This window comes from Phalacrocorax aristotelis, chromosome 1 (genome assembly GCF_949628215.1).
Source record: "Phalacrocorax aristotelis chromosome 1, bGulAri2.1, whole genome shotgun sequence".
NCBI classification, from domain to species: Eukaryota; Metazoa; Chordata; class Aves; order Suliformes; family Phalacrocoracidae; genus Phalacrocorax; species Phalacrocorax aristotelis.
The window spans coordinates 182446207-182467957 of NC_134276.1; the positions used below are offsets into that span (position 1 = coordinate 182446207).

The 21751-nt window shown below is 36.8% G+C and overlaps 1 protein-coding gene across 2 annotated transcripts in view; it reads left to right on the top strand.

The window, feature by feature from the left end:
* Positions 1-21751, top strand: part of TAFA2 (TAFA chemokine like family member 2) — a 196560-nt gene that overhangs the window by 170059 nt on the left and 4750 nt on the right. Inside the window, exons 3-5 of one of the 2 annotated variants that reach the window (XR_012658567.1) lie at positions 1576-1728; positions 2772-2896; positions 16888-17135. Coding sequence is in view for 1 of the 2 variants with exons in the window: in XM_075080937.1 (XP_074937038.1) it covers positions 1576-1728; positions 2772-2896 (278 nt within the window). In the remaining variant the exon portion in view is untranslated. The remainder of the gene's footprint in view (positions 1-1575; positions 1729-2771; positions 2897-16887; positions 17136-21751) is intronic. The other variant, XM_075080937.1, reaches the window with a different exon arrangement.

The window sequence follows — 21751 nt, forward strand, 5'->3', positions numbered from 1 at the left end:
AAAAGCTTTTTTATGCAAAAAAGACCCTTTTCTCCTAGATTTCTGATTTATATGGAACATTTCAGTGTATCACAATATGATGGATCATGGGTTACCTCTTTGCATTGTGTTACATCATTTCAGCAGTAGTACAGCATGATGTAATCTAACCTGACATAGCACGATGCAGTGACAAGGAAGATCACGGACTGTTCAGTGGACTTTGTTCTACTGAAAAATGTGTAATTGTCTGCATGAAATGTTTAGTGGTTTATATTTTGTTGATGAAGACCCAGACTCTAATTGTTGCCTTTGGCTTTGCCTCTAGGAACATTCTTAGGGTCCATAACCTACATCAAGTTTGTTTTCCTTCCTCAGCCCTTTTTGGGAGCTGATACTGTGCAATAACAACTGAGTGGATCCAGGAATCAATGTTGGGCTCCTGAAAGCCTGTTAGTAGGGTCTTGTCCTCATGGAAGCTCTCATTTATTTTTTGCCATTAGGGATATAAAAGGTAGCTGAAGTGTTCAGTATACAGGCTTTGCATAAAGCATACAAAAAGTTACACAACAGAAAAAAACTCCGGAAGTAGGGGTACTGTTAAAATACATATTGCTTTGCGTAATTAATATTGCTCTCTGTACAAGGTTGTAGGTCAATACCAGCTAAAAGTTTGGATTATTTTCTCTCTTGCTTCCGATGGAAATGAACTGTCCCCAGAAATACCTGGTCTTGTATTGGTCACCACTGAAAGTTCAGTTAAAATTACTTTTTCTGAATTTCACATCCTTTGCTAACTGGATGCTGAACCAGAAAGTGTGGTTTGGTAGTACTCTTACCAAATTGGTCCTATCATAGGACTCCAGTAGCATGGTTCTGGTGAACAGTTAGAGCAGCATGGGTGGGGGTGATGGCTACTGGACATGATATAATGAAAATTGTGCCCACGTTTGAAGAATTTCATTCCCCATATTCCCAGACTTTCATTAGAGTGCCAGGCAGAAAGATTAAAAATGGGGTTCCTGGTAGAATTTATTTCTGGGTTTTGTTTGAGGGCTGTCCCTGTATCCTGCCAGCTCTTCTCTGTCTGTCTGTCTGGAGGTTTTGGGATATCATATCAAGATTGCATTTGCCCTGAACATAAAGTCTGGAGACATAGATTTTGAAAACTTATGCATGTATGGGTATTTTAACATTGATACACTTTCATTTCAAGGTTTATCCCTCAGGGAAAAGAAAAAAAAAATCTTGGTAGAGATACACAGCTGTTTATGTGAGTCCAAAAACTAATATAGTTTCTAGGTTAGTTTTATAACGTTTCTACTTCCTGCTTCCCTGGAACAGTCCCATATACAGCCTTCTCTGCTTGTTCTTCTTTACCCAGTGTTTTCTGCCTAAGATAGTTATACTACATTTGGAAAAGAAATCAACTTTACATTCTAGTGTTAGCACCATTGTAATTCTAGCTTCATGCACGGCAGAGTGCCTTACAGAGCCAAGTTTAATGCATTTCTAATTAACACCCCCTCCCCCCCCCCCAACAGTATGATGTTACCTCGCAATGTTATCAAATTGCTCATCTTCTTATTTTCACAGCTCACCATGTTAAAACTGGGACCTGTGAAGTGGTGGCACTCCACCGATGTTGCAATAAGAACAAGATAGAAGAAAGATCACAGACAGTGAAGTGCTCCTGCTTCCCTGGGCAGGTAGCAGGTACCACCCGGGCAGCTCCTTCTTGTGTTGATGGTGCGACTACTCTATTGCTTCCTGTTGTTGCATGTGCCTAGGGGGTTTTGCTGGCTTAATGTCATCAATGAGAACCACACCATTACAGTTAGATATTTAAAATAAGAGTAGGAAGCCTTTTGCATTTTGAAGGGCATGCCCAAGGTGAATGGGAGGAAGACGGCAAAAATGAATTTTTTGCTATTACTAAATGGGAATGCTAAGCAAAATTATTAGAGGCCAGTGAAAGAGACCTCTTGAGAAGCTAAATTTGATCTAACTAAGAGAGTGCCCTCGGAATTGTATGAAATTCACTTAATTAAAAATGTTTATGCAAAATCTACATAAGCATATTGTTTTCATGTGCTGCAGTCTTACCTTTTATTTGTATTTTTTTTATTATTATACAGGAACAAACAAGCAAACAAACAGAACACAGTTCTGGCTGGTTTTCAGTCTTTTTAGACCAACACTATTTTTCCTATTCACAGTGCAATATTAATGTTTTGCTTAACAAATCTGGCATAGGCTCATATGTTTTATTTGGGGAAAATACTAGTTGATTTTTCACATCTCTTTCTCTGAAAGAGCAGCAGGATGGATTCACCCTTTACATGATCTCTTTACTGTTGATATGTTGTTGGCTGTCAGAGAAGCTGTAAATATGTCATTATTGGGGAATAAATTTAATCAAGCTATGCTAGACTATATAGTAGATCAGGCAAAACACAGTAACTCAAAAGAAGATATTCTACTTAAAACTTTGAAATTTGGCTGAGCAAGAAAAAATGAGGGTTGGAAAGAAATGCTTTGAAATTAGTTTGTAACTGCAGTAAATTTAAAAAAAAACCCCACAGTAAAGAGATTGTGAAGCACAGAGCGCCTTGTGCAAACTGAGACCTAATTCTTATGAAGATTCTGAGCTGGCTGAAAATCACAGACTAGCTGTCAGTCAATATATTTATAACATTTTCCTGGAAAATAAAAGAAATGTTGAAAGATAATGACATATTATAGTGTCTGTTTCAATAACATGCGAATGTGTTTGTGTGCCTCTCTTTTAGCTTCAATAGTGGAGCAGAAATGGTGGTGCCACATGCAACCATGTCTCGAAGGGGAGGAATGTAAAGTTCTTCCAGATCGAAAGGGATGGAGCTGTTCCTCTGGGAATAAAGTGAAAACAACTAGGGTAGGTATGATACCAACCTTACATGTTACCAACAGGTGAAAAAAAACCAAAAGTGCACATGAAATTGGGTGTACATAGAAGACAGCTGAGAAGACTAAAGAAGTGTGGGAAGATAGTCATACTGGGATTGGACGTCCTGGTCCTCCACGTTTTCCTGCACGTTTGCACACTTAGCAATTGCTTGAATATGGTAAGCAGTGTGCCAGACCTTCTCAGGTAAGCAGTGGAGATAGTAGAGTTGACCCCTTTTTCACCTACCAGTAATGATATTATAATCTGATATGTATTTCTCTCTGAAACCAGTTGCACAAAGTCTATACACCCTGCAAAGCTCTTCATTCACAGGATAGCAAACAAGTGCAATTTTATCAATAACATGGAATTACCTTGTTTCTACATAGAAACTACTGAGTATGGTAAGCATTTGATGTGTCATGACAGTATGGTCTTCTGGTTGTTTCTGTCTTGTATGACTGGGACTTACTAAAAAGATTTGACAGACTTTCAGTGAGTTCCTTTTCTCCATTTGACACTTTTTATATTATTAGTTCAAAATTACATTAACAGAAATACATTTAGCATTCATCATATACAATGCCTGAAAAGAAGGTAAGCCTGCTGTCATCTCAGATTTTAGTGGCTACTAGAAACAGAAGAATAACAAATTCTTCAGCTAAACATTAAACACTCAAACTTCCTAAAAAGACAATGTTGTACCTTTATAGAGTTATCACAGTTCTTCATCAACATAGAACAGATTAAAACACACTCTGAAGACACACAAGCATAAACACTTTCATCCCTACATCCCACCACACATCCTCATGACTGGTTTTCCTTGTAAGGATTTAGTTACTGTTTGCAGTGTCAGGCCATAATTTGCTACTGTGGTGTTTACTCTATGCAGGTGTCTGAGTGTCTACGTCATTTGATTGAAACCCTCCTTGCATAGGCACTAAATTGCTGGTACACCTTGGTTGTAGTGAAATGTGCACTGACTGAATTATATTCCTTCTGTTCCACAGAGCACTCTACATGTCTCAGTTTCTGTATATATAAGTCTTTAAAACATTTTGACATTCTTTGAAGGAAAGATACTTTCTAAATGTTTGATATACAATTATACTCCTGAGACCTCTTTCTAATGTGTTTCTTCTGAAGCTAACCTTGCTTGAATGCTGCCCACACTTAAATTTGTACATGCCAATGCAAATCTGATTATATGCATGTAAAATGTGTGTGTGTGTTTTTATTATAACCAAAAGGAACTAGATATAATTTAATAATAGTAATAGAAATAAAAAAAGAATTACGTGTGTGTGTGTGTGTTTTGATATTTGTCCTTGCTACTACTACATGGCACTATTAGTGTTAAAGAACACATGCTGTTTTATACTTAATGTGAGAGTTTAACAAGCAGTAAGTAAAAATGTGGATCTGGATTACATTTCTGTAGGAAAAAAAGAGATCACAGAAGGAGCAGATATCAATTAGAGTTGCCCTGAGGAGATTTCTTCCTAAGTTTTTGTCAGAAGATAGGTTTTTCTACATTGGTCAAGGTTATGAAGTTCTGCCCACTGTTAGGAGTCCACAGAAGCCCAAGGCTCTTGTGCTCAAGGGTTTATGCCTCTGTTGCAGACTCATAGGTCTGGCTTTTTGCAGGAATTGGTCTTTCCTTGTCCTCCCTGGAGGTAACAATCCGCAGGACTCATTTCATACCTCTTCAGAAGTGAAGCTGTGAAAAAGCCATTTTTATTTATTTTATTTGCCATCATACGCACTGATTCAGTACAATGGCTATCATAACCTGCTTGCAGACCTACCACCACTAAAAGGAAAACGCTAATCCCCTTAAACCCCCCCCCCCCGATTTGTTCTGGCCTCTAATTTGTCCAGATAATATGTGTTTGCCCCCTTCTTCCTTCATTTCCCACACAGCTGCAAAGCAGTCTTGAGACGTGAGCGAACTTCAATTGAAATTTCTGACAAAGATCTGGTCTCAGTTGTTGAAAACAGGTGGCAGGTGGATGAAGGTCTCTGTCTTTCCAGAGGCAGGAGACTGAGATTTTAACAGATGTCATTCTGATGCCCAGAAAAATATACATTGCTATTGGAAACGTGAGAGATTCTTTGTGTTAAGAGAGTAGGTTATTATCAAAAAGCAAGGACTTTTTCTTAATATGTAGTGACTACAATATTTTTGTAACTCCTCTTTCTGCTTCCAAAAGTCTATATAAATAAAAGGAAAAATTCTAAAGTGCTCTGTCGTTTCAAAACCCCCTTTTTTTGAGAAAAATAAAAGGAACTGTACAGAGAGTCAGTATTAAGAAGTCATTAATAATAAGAATCTGATTGTCGAATGAAATAACCCATATGTGATTTTCATGTATAATGTAAAAGCATAAAGAAATAAAGAGAACTGAACAGCTTGGGTAATTTAAGTGTATTGCACAAAAGCCTTGTGAAGGCTTTCCTGAAAGGTCTAAGAAAGTCTATATTCACCTCCAAACATTTTCTGTAAGTTTGCCTCCTTCATGTGCAAAAAAAAGTAACCTAATTAACCGCTGAAGTGCTACTACATTCTCTTCACAGGATACCAAGTTCAAAAGCAGCACCTACGTTTCCACATGTCAAGCCTCTAATAGTCAGCATTATGTTAGAGATAAAACTAGTGAAGGAAGGATTTTGCTAGTCCACCTCCGTTAGCATATTTACTCACACTCTTGTAAAAATTGATGATGCCAACTTCTTAATACTTATTGTATCAATCACTAAGCAAAAAGGCCAAGCGAATAATGGGAGAAAACTAATTGATTTTTAAAAATGTGGTCTACTTGAGGTTTCACATTTTGTTCAGATATGGGGATCTAATAAGGTAATACATCATTAATGAATTAGAAGTAGCATGAAATGTTACGGTGTCAGAATTCAAATGTTAAGGAAAGTCAGGTGGAAATTGTTTACCTTCAGAATGCAAAACCAGATATTATGGACAGATTAAACTGTTTTTCCTAATTTGTCTGCATATTAGTGGGAGAGGGCTGACATTAGGAGTTAACCATGGAAAAAGAATGAATACGGGGTGGTAAAGTGTGTATGAATAAGCTGAGTACTGAGTTAACTTGTGCGGGTTTAGAATTGACTATTTTGGGTCTACGTAGCCTGCAGGAGGGGAAGGGGAGAAAAGGCAACGACAATTTAGCTAAAACAGTAATATTTTTTGCTTCATGTAAAGAAATGAGTGCTTGCATTCCTGAGCATTATACCACAACAAAAAAGGATGTTCAGGAATACATTAGGAGAATTATGAAATGATTATGTGCACAGCTGAGTTTTACTAGGCACATTGTGGCATTCTCCTCCAGACTGAGAAACTGTTGTGAGATAGAGCCATTGAATTTTTTTCTATATGGCTAGCCTCAATGTTTTGATAAATAAACACAAAAATTTTATCATGCTACCCTCTTTTAAATGACGACAGTAGCATTAAGATAAAGTGAAAATCCAAATAATTTTTTTTTTACCTTTGAAATATTTTTTCTTTGTACAGGCTTTTTCTAATATAATTATTTTCATTCAAAAAGCTCTCTCGGTTGCATTTTCTTCTGTTTTTGCAAAATAAGGAAAACATCTGTTTAAAGCAGGGAAATTTTCCCATCAGTTGAAAACTCAAAAGTATAGCAATCTGATGTATAAAATTGACAATGATGTTAAAAAAATGCTGTAAGTTTTTATTGAACAAAGGAACCCTTTACTTTTACTTTATTGGAAAACAACAGTTTGCAGTCAGGTAAGAGCTAAGGAGACACAATTTCATGTTTCTCTCCATTATGGGGTGTATTCCATACCAGAGGTCTCTCGATAGGGGTTTTTCAAGCGCATTCCAGATGCCAGGCTTCCCTTGTATTTTTAAGAACAGTACATTGTCCATTATCTTTAAAATAGACTGACTTTAAATAAGAGCACCAGAAGCTGCATGTAACCTGCATGAAAGTGCATCTGCAGTGCCTCCTCGGGTCCTGGTTCCCCAGGCATCCACCCTGGGACTTGCATGGAGCATGTCGTGGCTGCTGGGGAGCCCGTAAACCCATGTGTCTTTTCTGCAGAAACTAGAGCACAGGAACACAGGTAAAGTGGTGCATCCTGGGTCTCATCCTGAGATCCTGGACCTGCAACATGACTGAAAGTATGCACTTGTGCCCAGGTGTAGGGAAAATATCAGCCCTGGGCTGATATTTTATGATGATGTAGAGAAATATCATTGATATTTTTCATGTGAAATAAAATAGACTAGACTAGACTAGTTCAGTTGGAAGGGACCTACAATGATCATCTAGTCCAACTACCTGACCAGTTCAGGGCTGACCAAAAGTTAAAGCGTGTTGTTAATGGCATTGTCCAAATGCCTCTCAAAAACTGACAGTCCACCTCTCTAGGAAGCCTGTTTCAGTAAATGTTTGATCACCCTCTCGGTAAATAAATGTTTCCTAACGTCCAGTCTAAGCCTCCCCTGGTGCAGCTTCAAACCATTGCACAGTAATGAAATAGTACCTTGTCTGTAAGTTTCAAAAGCCGAAGTTTGAACTTGAAAGTGCATCAGGTCCTCAAAATAGTTTGATTTGGTAGATCTGCTTGTGGAATAAGGCATTGTTTAATGCTAAGTACTAAGTTCTGGCTGAAATATGTGGAGTGGAATTTACTGGACTTTGCTTGGGTTAGGACTTTCTAGAGTGAGATGACTAGCCTAAGCTCTAGGTTGTCATTTTAGTGTTGGAAAGGATTGCTCGATTCCAGAGGACAATTCATTTTGTCCTAAGATAAGTCAGATGAATTATCTTCTGGAGGTGCTTATGTCTCCCTAATAACTCTAAAGGAAAGCTGTGATGACTGGCTTAGTGCCTAACATTTAGATACTTAATGTTGAGTGGCAAGATGCTGGCTCTGAGACTTTACTCTCTTTGATGTGGTCTTCAGTAGGAAGATGATCAAAAACGCCACTTCATTCTTTGTCAGTTTGGGAAACTTTGGACTTTGACACTATCAAATGCATTATAATATAAGAGATGTTTCGAAAATGTTCATATTCTGAGGATACACAGCTATGAGCTAAATTGGTGAATCATACTATGATAAGCAACATGTCCAGTAACTACTCTTAAGCAAAAACTGGCACCAAGTGCATATCCTTTTAGAATTGACTTGTTGGTATAATACTACCAATAATACTAATATTAATAATATAAATGAACTAAAAATATCAGATGTAATGCATAGCAGGTATTGATTATTAACCTCTGAAAATCTCTAGAAGGAGGAAGTTAATGTTCTCCTATAAAAAAGTGAAAATAGTATTTTCAGATAGGTCATAGAGGGCCATCTTTTGGAAATAAGCATCCAACTTCTGGAATAGCTTAGCACCCAACCTTTTATGAGGGGCAGAAGGAACTGCAATTGTCACTCTGAAAACTGGCTATTATTTTTAATATGTGGGGAAAAGCACACTGCAGAACAGAAAGAAATCAATATCTAATATATTACTATGTAACTATATGCCAAACCAATATTAGAAGTAGAGTACTGTAAAAAAAATAAAATAAATATTACAAGGACAGAGAGAAATAAAAGAGAAATATTACAGGGCCAAAAATAAATCTATATTGAGTATATTTATCTACATTCCAAATCCAAATCTCCTTTCCAAATCATTACCAGAGATAGACGACTAGTGTGAAAAGAACAGAAATATTGCCGGAATGGAAAGAAATCCATACTGAGAGTGTTTATCTACATTCCAAAACAATATTGACAAGAGCCTGAAGTCAGATATTTGTAATATTCTATTTAATCTAATTTTACATTATGGCATCCAGAGTTTAAAAGAAACTAAAAATTGAATAACATTCTTGGAAGAGGAGAAAGTGTACCATCCAAACACACCAACTGGCTGCACATGAAGCCAAATGGTGTTCAGTATGTGCATTCCACTACTCTGAATCAATGCAGTTCTACTGCTATCTGTAAATACTGCTTACATTTTTACCCTATCTCCTCTTTCTCACTTGCAGATGCTGGATTGTTTCTAAATTCATTACAGCTGCTGAAAGGAGAGACAGTAATTTTATTTATGTTTCAATGTGTAAAATATGCTGTTCATAACCCTTTCAGCACAAGGGATGAAAGGACCTCTATTAGGTACCTTTACGTAGTAATGCTGTGCAGTGGGCTGCTGAGATTCCCAGTATCAGGAGTCAACATTAGCGGTGACTCAACTACTACCGGTGCTGTCATAACCACTGCTTGAGTAAGACAACCTAATACAAGAGAGCTAAAATATGTCCCTGGATATGAGGAGAAAATGGCATTTTTCTTGTAACTGAGCCTGACATCAGTGTTAGCAATGCAGCTACGTTAGCCGTTGATCTGTGCTTCTCTGCATGAGCAACAGATGCATAGGCTCTTTAAGCAGCAGCAGAGCAGAAGAAAATGGAACAAGCATTACTGTTTTTTCTGCCAGAGCTGAAAAGAAATATTGCTATTGTGGTATCCTCTTCCCTCACGTCTTTATTCCTCTTTCTCCTCCAGGCTTCCCAAAAACAGCAGTAACAATGACACAAAATTAGAAAAAACAGGAATTCTTCATATAAACATTGTATATAGGTCATTCTAGGATGTTTCTGATAGGCCGGATGTATGGTAGTTGTGGTCAGTCAGTGCTAATAATTCAATGTATTTCTCACATGACATTTTTTCAGTGTAAAGCTGCTACTAACTTCCACCACATGAAACAATTTGCCTTTTGCTTTGACCACTCCAAAATGCGAATACTTGCAGGATAAATCAATGATCTGCCATGTGTCAGTAGTAAATAATGACAGCAAGTGCTTTTCCTAATATTACTTAAGGGGCTGTATGAATAAATTAAGAAACAACCTAACTGCAAAACTTCTCTATCCCCCTGCCTCACTTCAGAGCCTCTGTCTGCAGGCTCCTAACCTTCTACCTTAATTTCAGATGAAGATTTATAAGAATAATACACATATATACAGTGACTAGCAATACCTTGTGGTTCATAAAAAGGATATGATTACAATATAAGTAAGTGCACAGACTGTATCAAAATATTACCCATGGAAAAGAGTGATTGCACTTGTGACAGTCTTTTTGTTGCTATGGCATCTCTTTCCATGCCTTTGGCTAATCTGTCACTAGGAGAAGTTTGCAGCTGCCTCAGCATGTTTCTCATTGCTAACTCAGAGACCCACTGTATCTAATCTGTCATTAAAATAGCAATGAGTGGTATGTACACCTTTACCTAAAGGTACTTACAAGTTTCAGGAGGCAAATGAGCTGGTAATGGAAGTAGGATGACATCTTCTGGGGTCAAGCTAGCCTTTTGTATTAGTAAGTAATTATTGTTTTGATCTAGCATCACGTCTTTCATATTTTAGGACACATGGAGAGTTTGATGAAAATAGTTAGCATTCCAGCCAACACGTTACAAGGAATCTTCAGTATTCAGGGCTATGCAATTCACTGATTTTCTTAAAAATAGCTGCTATATACCAAATTTACTTCTTTAATGTGAAGTTGGCATGCCTAGTTCTACCCTATGAAAAGGTTCCTGTTGCAAGTCTACATTTGACATGAGTTTAGGCCTACAGCTTGATGATGTTCATTTGTAGGTCACAGTAATCTAGACAAGTCATAGTCCTTTCCCTAAAGGCAAATGTCCTTAAAAATACCCACAAAACATGAGTTATGATGGAAAGGATTAAAGCAAGAAGTGTTATGGTGTGTAAGCAAAGTCATAGACTGAAAGGTCAATAAAACTTATTGGGCAGGTGAAGATAATCCAAACATTTATCTCCCAAGACATTCTCAGTCTCAGATTTTGTTTACTTTTGTTCTGATTCTGAGTCCTATGGATACTGGTATTAAGAACTGAAAGTGAGGAGCATCAAAAGGGAGAATGGGTTAAAGGCAATATTCATAGGTACAGCTCTTGTGGAAAGAAGGAGCCTGTTAATGCATTACTTGAAAGAAAATAATTTCTGAAAACAGAATAGCATTTTTATTTTTTTAATTAGCAGCATTTGCCGAGAAGGTTTGCAATTTTTCCTTATTTGTATTCAATACCCTGCTTTATCTGCTTGTGAATACACCGGGTCTTGTCTCTAGCTATTCAGAACTGTTACTCTAGCATTTTTTTGTGAGTAAAAACTGTACATATCATGAGAAATAAAATCTTTTGCAACCCCTTAGCACACTCACAGAGTGTTAGTAATATACGATGTGTTTTATACATTTTTATGAAGGAATAGTTTTTCCTAAGGTAAGACTGTTTCCAATGTGATCCATTGTAAACCGTCATTTTAGCTTCTGCAGAAACTGAAAATTGACAGAATTATTCTGACATCAAAGGAAAATATTTCTGTTATATTTAAAGAAAAATGCAAATGGATTTCAGTTGCATGCCACTAATTAACTAATAAGTGATTTTTGCAAGCATTACTTTCTTCCACCTGGGAATCCTCCACTCCATCAGTCCAGCCAAGAGGTTTTCTGCCTTTGTCCCAAAAGATTCAACTTGTGATTTAATTTTCTTTCTTTTCTTTTTTTCCCCTAATTTGTCCTTTGCTGGCATGTTTGAGATATTGACCTCATGTCTGAAGAATAATTTTCTGCCTCTGTGATGGAAAATAAGAATGAATTCTGAATGCTGTATGTAAATTACTGGTTTTCTCCACTTCTCCACAAAGTGGAAATGTCCTGACACCGAAATCAAAGATGTTTTCAGTCTCATTTGCAGCTCCATTTTCTGCCAGTCTCTTTGCCCTTTCACAGCTGTGCAAGAGGGCTCTTTGAATATCTAGCAGTCCTTTTTAGTTTTCTACTGCCAATTTCTACTACCTCACAAGTTACTATATAGGAAGATGATATTCAAGTGCCAGTATTATGCGAGTTCATGCTGGCGTGCTCTAAAACTAGTGCTTCTTCCTTGTTTCACCCTTCTTTATAGCCTGGAAGGGGTTCTTTGGATCATTTCTTCAAGTCAGGAATTATATATTTCAGCTCAGAGGGACTGGAGTGTTCTGAAACCTCACATCACCTACTACGTAAATAGCTGTAGGCAGAGTTCTTGCCTCTTTCCACAGGTGTTTGGTACAGGATTCAAAAACTGTGCATCACTGCTTAGTTGCAGAACTGGTATGAGGGAATGGGAAAGTGGCCCCCAACTGTCCAAAGGGTATTACTTTCAGTTCTCCAAAATCCCATGGTTTTCCTTATTGATTAGGACTGCTCACAGAAAACCTCAGAAGACTGCCCTGTCACAGATCTGCTTTTCTACCTTCTAATAAGGAAGGAAGGAATGAAATGGATAATAATTAATATCAAGCAGAGAAAATCAGTCATCCTGACTGCATATGTGCAGTCACCATTGGAGGAGTGAACAACACTCAAACCAGTTGAAACCAGGTTACTCAGATATTATTCCCTTGCAGAGTGAAGTGGGCATGGTTGTAAATCTTATTTCTCCATAAGAATAATGAAGATAGTCCTGTCCTATCCGAGAACTGTTCAAAATGAAGAAAAACTGTATTTCAGGCAAGAATAAATGGAAGATTAATGTATAGGACTAAATTAAAAAGAAAAGGGCCAACGTAAAATTAATTTCCATAAGAATTTCAAAGTTGTTAATTTTTTTAATAGCTTGTCATTTACTCCTTCTTCCACCTTGGTGAACAGCAGGTTCATCTTAGGAAAGACACTACTGCTGTGTATGGAGAAGAGACTCCAAAGGACTCTATACATTCTGTAAAAATGGATTTTGACCTTTCTTCTGCTGCATTACTAGCATACACATAAGATTCCTTTTCAGCTTTTACAGTCCTGACCATCCTTCATCCCCTTCCATATATGCAGTGAGAAATGTGATAGAGCTTTGAAGAGGAGATTCTGGGTGAAGCTACAAAATGTCCAGTTCACGATGACTTATTTGCATGATGTGACCAGTAGCATGATATTGGCAAGACCTCTAAAACCAGAAGCAAACACAAGTGTGTCTCCACTTTATGAAGATGGATATGATCTCAAGGAAACAATGGATTGTATCTAACCAACGTGTATCTGCAAACTCAGTAGTAATAGAAGATTTGAGAATTTTAGTGGAGCTGCGTATTATAGGAGGTCCAAAACAGCTTTGCCTGTTCAGGTTCAAGAATGCCAGAAAATATCTTGCTGATGCCAGCCAGAAGAACAACAGCTTGTTCCTTCATCTTGAAATCAAGCTTTGTAGCTCAGGAACATGTTCCTGCCAAAAGAAGACCGAAGGACTTTACCTGTGCGTGTGCTGTTATCAACTCAGGCAAATGAACTGAAAACTCAGGGAAGTTGTTCTTCTAGAATTCTGAGATCCCTCTGTCCTGCCTCCTTATCATCTTTCCAGAGTGACCTTTATTGTCTTAAAGGCATCATTCTAATTCCAGTTGTTAATAATTATTGTTCAACATTTTCAAAGTACGAAAAAGGAACAGGAGACTTTCTCCTAGAATGCAACTTGGCAAATTTGAAGCTGATTACTTGCAAAGCCAATTTCTTTTTGGAGGGCCATTCAAGAAATTACTAGGGTCCTTTGTCTCTCTCGTGACCTAAAAGTACATCATTGGTACTTATATTCCTGAAATTTGAAGGCAAAAACCTCTTCAGAGCGCTTTGGTCTTTCCTTCATTAATTGAGATTTTAGAATACCAGTGTCTAACTGTGATTAACTGCTTTGATTCATTCATACTTACCTTGCCTTGCATCACATACTAATCAGAAGATGATGAGAAGATGCAGGTATGAAGACAACTGGCCAGGTTCTTTAAAAGGACAAATTAAATTGAATACCAAAGCAGGTTCTTAGTTACATTTCTAGAGTTCATTTTTTCCTTTGACGGGATACATCTTTTCTGTGTACTGTGAAGTTCAGAAACAGCATCAAGGTGATCCCCGGTACAAAGGAGTTTTAGAAAGTTGTAAATGTCACCTGGAAATCTCCATAATATTCAAGCAAGACTTTTCTAATCTGTTCAGGAATGATGCTAGCAACGTGCATCAGTTCGACATGAGTTCAGGGCAAATTCCAGGGAAACACATCAAAACCATTATTTTCTGGAATTAACACCAGTGTGTCATGCTACCTTCTTCCAAGAATGCCACAGGAACTTGTGACCATTACATGTAAAAACCCAAGAGAATCACAGTGAAATTTTGTCATCTATGTGCAACTCAAGCATGGATGGTGGATATGCTCTCTGGTGTTTAATTTATTTACTTATTAAATTGACAGTACTAGTTTCTCTTTTCCTTTCTTCTTCTCTGATGACCAAGACGACTACAACTATTAGCTGGGAATCAGCAACCATAATCTTGACTTCTTCTTGGTGAACGAGAATTTATGCATTTTTCCCTGGGCAATGGGAAATCCTTCTAATTGTTCATCTACGACAGCTTTTAGGTGAAAAACCCTTGTGTCTTCCTTTTCCCCAGTTTTATTCAGACTTGAGACAGGGTGATGGGGATTTTTCTGAAATCCTCCAAATCTGCCACCTTTCTTCTCTTATCTGTGTTAGAGTGATGGCGTGATGGGTACTCATACTAGAGAAAGTTAAAATTAGATTCCCTTAAAATAATTTTATGTTCTCTGAATGGGTACCCACTACTCTGTCAGCACCCACTCCTTGGCTAAAATTTCTCCAAGCATGGGAAAGACTTTTCTTCATGTGGAGATACTAAATGGATGGAAAGAGAGGAAAATGATCAAAGTGTTTCAAGTTGATGACTGATTCATTGTTTTTAAACATTTTTTTTCCTGCCTGGATATTGCTCTGCTGTTTTCTAACTTGTTTTTTAGTTGTCTTATATTCCCTCAGCTGTGGCAGTATTCCTGGAGCCAAATGTGAGTGCACTACCTCAAAGTGCCAGCAGGGGAAGCTGGTAAGCAAGTGGGGAAAAATCACCAGAGGAATCTCTGAAGCTTGGGACAAAGGCAGAAAACACATCAGTACTGCAATAGCAGAGAAGCAGGTACTCTCATAGAGAAGATAAAATTACAGGTAAGGAAATAATTTATGTTTCTATTTTGATCTTGTCCAAATGGCTTTTTACTCTCCATTCAAAATCCCAGAAAAAGTAACACACCATAAACATCTGAAGAAGAAAAAGTTATGAAATGTGATGAATTTAGACTACCTCATTTTTTTGTGGGGATAATTTGAAGTTCAATCTTACCCAATTTCTGGAAAAATATATTGAAAGATGAAAATGTGTTATACCTATTAGGCAATTTAAAACCTCAACCTAGTTTTAAAACAAGGCTGGGGTTTGTTTTGTTTTGCTATATTTTTAGAATATTAAACACAGGAGTCTGCTTGTTATAGGTTTTCCTTTTTGATCAAGAACAACAGTAGGCTTTTCTTTAGGTAAGTGAGGTCAGATGAAACCAAAGGCCGAGAGATTCTGTTCCCATCCCTCCTTCTCCATTTACTTTCTCAGTTGGAAGGGTAGCATGACTCTTTATTATGCTTCAGTTTCCTCATCTTTAAAAAGGAAGGAGACTGGTTTTATCTCCCACTTGAGAAGACTAGATGGACTAAGTGGTGTAAAAGAGAAGAAAATTACATTTATTTAATTAATTGTCTTGCAGTCATTTTATGTCGCCACTCTGCAGTCCCACTATGGAATTGTGATCACCACAAAAACCTCAAGAGGATATATCCTTGTCTGAATTTCTACAGTTATTATCTGTTGCAGAAAGTAAAATAAGGTTTATGTTTAAGTCTTCTTGTAATATAAAACTGTTGTCTGTAAATGAAAAATTTTGTGAAGCTAAAGCAAATCTACCATAAACTTTGCTGAGTCATAGAAATAGTGAGAAATTTTAGGTATGTGCATTGTAGTGGGAGGGAATAATAATGAAGAATAATAATGAAGTACATTTGAAAGACTAATGAATTAGATTTAGCCTTGACATAACTCATGTCTTCATCAGATATGCACTACGATAATTGTCCCAGTGAGTTGTATCAATTAAGTTTATTTTGTAAACTATCAAGTTCAAGGAAATATGAATACAGAGCCATAATAATTTGTTTCATAGTATTTAAGTGTGTAGAGGTTTTATTAAAGCAACAAGTTATCAAAGTTATGAGTTTAATCTTGTATGTTTCTAACGATCTGCAAAGTGACATTTAAGTTAAAAAGCTTAAAGGAAAAAATTAATCTTTTTGTAAGCATTGTTTAAAGAAATTTAGGTGATTTGAGGTGCTGTGCAAGCCTTTTTGGAAGCAATCATTATCAACAGGTCCAAAAACTACCTCAGATATCTAGATAAGTAACTGGCTGTCTGAACTGAATACTGTCTTTTGAAATGTGCTATCTGTTATTTTATGGTGTTTCCTGTAACCTACTAACCAAAGAAATGACTGTAAGTAGAGTTCTCCTTGGAACGCTCACATTTTTCAAACTTTAAACTTTCAGAGCTTTTTGGTGGTTTTTGTTTGTTTACTTTAAACATATATAGGAAGAACACACTCAAATCTTTCATTTAGAAGGAATTGTATTCTGACTTCATGGCTCTTTTCTGTATCACAGGTCTATCCATGGACTTATTCTCAAAGAACTTCTCAGTTACTGTTTTGTCATAGTTAAAGATTGCTGATATACTTGCAAAAATGAGTGTTATCTATCAGTTTCTATTGTTTTTGGTGACAAATCTATGAGTTTAAATTTAAGTATGTTTCAACCTTTTCCTTGGGGTTACTGTTATTGCTTGGGGATATTTTTGAGACCATGCTCTTTTGCTAAGAGTTGCTCTGATTCTGATATATGTTTTTTCCTGTCATTTTGTACTTTTCCTTGTAAGTTAAAGAAAATTCCATTTATCCCAGTTTTGTTTTCTGTAACTAATTCCATAACAGTGTAGTACTTGACATGTGTTTGTTTCTTAGGCAAATGTGTAAAACTCCTCAAGTCCGAATGGAGAAGTAGAAAAAGGAGGTTTCTGCTGTGCCTGATGACAATTTTTGATTTTTCCACACACACAAAATATTCTGGCTCCACGTAGGAGCACTAGTTGTGATGAATCCTAGTCTTGGTCGGATTCTAAGGAAGGGCCAGAACGTTCGCTGAGGAATAAAGAGTCAAACCACTCCAGAAAATGTGTTCCAGCCCTGGTTTATTACTCACAGAGCAGCAGGTGTGTACAAATACAGGTTTACACAGTATTAACAGGAACTGTTGTAGCTTACTCCTCATTGTAGTGGCTTAGTCTGCTGCAGATGCCTAGGAATCATGGTTTATTTGGGCAGAGCGTCAGGAGGGTGGTTGGAAAGACTGCATTGCACTCCTAAGCAGCCTCAGTGTGTCAGTCAGATGCTTCTGGGAGATTTTAAACACCTTTCTTCACTCACTGTCCTTTCAAAGGTAGACCCAATTAATAAACTTAAGTTACTCACCCTCATGGGTAAGCAACAGGTGCTCCGGAGAAGAGAACAGTGCTTAAAAGGGAAGTACATCTTGGTACATTCGGTTAGGTGTTTCTGTGTAGTTGAAAGCTCAGCATCCCATACCAGATTATTTAAAATTCAGAAAAAGCTGGGAAAGGGGTACTTCTGCTATATTCCTAAGACATGGTAGATGTTGTCTGTTTAGTCTTAAAACCATGTTTATGATGAACTCCTCTGCCATTTTCAGGAACGGATGTCGTGCTCTAAAGTATTTTTCCTTTACCTATTTTTCTAGTCCTAACTTTAAGATTGTTTGTGGAAAGCTAAATTTACATGTGAAAGATATCAAAACCCTTTAATTACAATTTTTAATACTGATTGTCTAGGTCTTCATTTTAACACCAAAAATCTCCTGCTGAAATCATTAAGACCAGTGGGAAAACATGAAATACAGAATTATACTTCAAATGGCATTGTGTGAAAAGAGTTTTCAGCATGTTTGTTCCTTTCTAAGGTCCTAAGCCCCAGAAATACCACAAATTCAATTCTGATTAGACACAATGCAATAAAAGTATGAAAGAATGAAAAGCTTTGGAGTCTGGTAGCTATCAAAGACCTTGGAAACTTTTGAGCCATTTAAGTGTACTGGGAAGTGTTCTGTTTAATTAATAAAATGAGTTAGAAATATTCGCCAAAGGATGGACCTGAGGATCTAGAATTCTGAGTTGCTCTATTACAGGCTTGGGAACATGTTTAGACTAGCACTTTTCATACTGCAGAGTCTAAAATAAAGTTGAGGGAAAAATTTAAAGCTCTTGAGCCTTGATATCAAGAGTTAGGTAGGGCCAAAGTTTTATGAGCAGGAGTGAAACTTTTGAGGACTTGAAAAAAAGTATCAATATGTAATCCTCACTGAAGGTAAATGAATCCATATAGTTATCACTAAATATCTGTTTTTCAAACTGCTCACAAATCACTCAGATTTTGCCTTTTGACATTAGCCCAAGTCAAATAGCAGTCTGTGAGATTGAAACAAGAGCCTGTGTCCTAGCTCACAGTTCTCTGCTGCAGTTACTTTACCAAGCATACCCTTGAAATATGGTTACATCACCTTAACATTTCTCAGACTTTTGTAATGGTTCCTTGTCCACCCAGAAACTTAGTTATATAGCAAAAACACCCAAATCCACACCTATCTACCGTTAAGTGCATACACATATAGGTGCCATATTGCAAAAATGCCCTTAACAGCTCTTTTTGTCCAGCTTCCCCACTTCTTTAGAAAATAAATTAGAGGATTCTCAAGCAGTGACAAAATTGTGAGCCTGTCCTTTGTTAACATTTTCAAAGTACTTTTGAGTATCACTGGTACAAGGCAGTAGCATTAGATCAAAAGCACCTTCCAAGCTTACAAGTTGAACTGTTTCAGTGAATAAACATGCACAAGTGGCAATGCAAACTGTCATTTGCTTTCATAAGCCACGTATGAATGATAGCGCATGGCAAACACACTGTATGGATCCTGAAGTTCCAGGAAATAGTGCATGTCCATCTGTTCAAAAGATTAATTTCCAACACAACCTCGTTCTCAGAGTACACAAGTGGAAAAAATGCATTGACAGATGTTTGTTTCTGGTTGTATGGGTCCTTCTGTTTCTGCATTGTAGTATTCGTATTAGGTTTTCACTACCAAAACAAAGTTCTTTTTGTCATGGAAGAATGTGACTGATATAGCCCTCTTCAAGTCTATTCCTTATTAGGAAAGGTTTGTAAAGAATCACTTTGTTGACCATGTTTCATTAATTTTTTTAATGGTATGTTTATTCACAGTATAAGAAAATATAAAAATAAGGATACAAAATAGATGGAAATGTACTGCATACAAATAAGTCCTGTCTTGGTATGAGATTTTAGTCTTATCTCCATGTCTTGGAGGACAATCCATAGCTAGGCCTTTTGTCAAGCCTTTTCTTAGGCCTCTTTCTTCAAGCATTTATTTAAGGGATTCTTGTGGCTTTCCCTGTATTTAGCTTATCTCATGTTTTTCATTAGATATATTTGTGAGACCCTTTTTACTTTTTAAAGAAATCCTCACACCATTTTTTGTTTCCTACAGGATTTTAATATTTTACAGAGGAATGCTAGTGGTGCTGAGATGTCTTTTCTTTGTCTCATGAAATTCCACTTAGCTCAGGGTGAACTATTAATTGCTTTTAAAATAATAATTTCCTTTCTCTGTCTTATGTATCTTGAGGGGGAAAAAGCCCCATATCTTGATGATTCTTGAGTATGCTCAGATGACTTCCAGACTATGGCCACACACACAGTGCTACACAGTTGATGGAACAGTTCTAATTAAAAGGAAACCCCCAGTATTATGTTCTTTCTGTTTCCTGTGTTTATTTATATTCATTGGTGAAAACCTGGAATAGAAGGTCCATCATACTGCTGAATCATCTGTGGAGGGAAGAAACACTGACTTAAAAATTTGCCCCTTTCTGCATTTGTACTGATACATAGCCCTGATGACATTATAATAGTCATCCCTCCAACACTCCTCCCCCACTAAATTCTGTTGTTTACTGTGCACGATGGAAAAAAGATAGAAATGGAGTTGCAAGGGCACCCATAGAAAGGCAAGCTGCTAACTTTCACGTGCTTGACTTTGCAAACTCAAGAGTCTGTTTTTAAAATGGATTTTGTGTATGATTTGCAATAAACCTAGAAAAAAATTGAAAGAGCTGCTGGTCAAAAAAGAGTAATGTACAAAATTGTGTTATGAAATGTTTGAGCACACACTTATTTCAATATAGCATATATTGTTATCTATTTTCTTCTAAAATTATTAAATAATAATTAATTAGGTACCTCATTTACATGTATAAACTATTCTGTAGTTAGCAAATAATTAGTGATACATTTGTTTCTCGGAAAAACAGAAGATTTATACTATACCTAATTTTGACCCTGTAACTTCGATGCTTAGGTGCATGAAAGTAAGAAAAAGTGCTTGACTATTCAGAGAATATTCACTCAGCCATCCTTTGCATCCTATAGTCTTGATATTTCTCCCTTCCTCTTTTAAGGCAGAAGGAAGTCTTGGGTAAAAGTATCAGGCTGGGTTTTTATTGGTAATCTATTCTTATGGAATAGACAGTATTATCTGCTGTATTTATCAGCTGTGGGGATTTCACAAATGAGGATATTTTTCACCAGTTGTCAGCAGCACTGGAATGGAGGCTGTCCAGAAGATCTCTTGAGCTGGTAGCTTTTCTAACGCACGGCCTTTGAAGTCTTTTCACCTATGGTCCATTCTGGGTTACCCTGGCAAAAATGTTCTACCCAATGACCGAATCTGTTTTGAACATTTAGTAAACAGAAGTGGAAAACCTCAGTTGCGTTTCATTATATATTGGTTTTTTTAAATAAAACAAGTGAGTTCACAAACAATTACAACCAATTTACAGCAGCCACTCTCTAATATAAATTAAAAAGTCTGCAACTGCAGAGTAATTATACTTTAATTGCACATTTGGTACAAGAAAGAGAAGAGAGTCTAATGCATCGTATTTATGATATAACAACCATGTGAAAAAATATATTAGCATAAAGGGAGTAATTATGTTCCAAGAACGAACAAATTAATTCAAATCAACACCTAGGATGCTGAAGGTTTTATGTCCTTTTAAAACTTTGTATTGTTGAACAGCAACAAAGTTAATTTTCCATACATATTAATTATTAACTGAAAAAGTGATTAGACTAGATTTGGACCCATTCATTGTGTTACTGTTCTCTTAGGATTTTAAAGGCCAGAAACATGCTGCTGTCAGTCCTGCTTTTCCTATAAAGACCTTTGGTACAATACCTTGCTTCTCAGCCACTCAAACCAAATAGCTTTTACTATATCCAAAATTAAACATTTCTGGGAATAACATCACCAGATATTAGCTAAAATTTCATTGTTTCTTTATCAAACTGCCTTTAACATTCAAGAAGTCTATTCTCTCCTTAATGTGTATGGATATATAACTTCCATTAACGTTAATGTCTGGTCTGTGCTTGCATATAACAAGTATTACCCTCTTACATAGAGGCAAATGTGGACCACTATACATGTTACTATACATGTTAGCATTATGTGACCTGGAAGTTAACAGAAACAAAGAAAAGAAAAAAAAAAAAAAGAGGGCAGGCAGAGTAAAAAAACTTCTGGTAAAGGAAAACAGTTAAAAACTCCAGTCATGTAATTGTGAAAACTAGGAATATGCAGCTTGACTTCCTATGCAGTCTGTATAAACAAAATGACCTTTGTATATAATAAGGCACCTGTTATAGAGCAGAGATTTGAATGGCTGTCTGATCT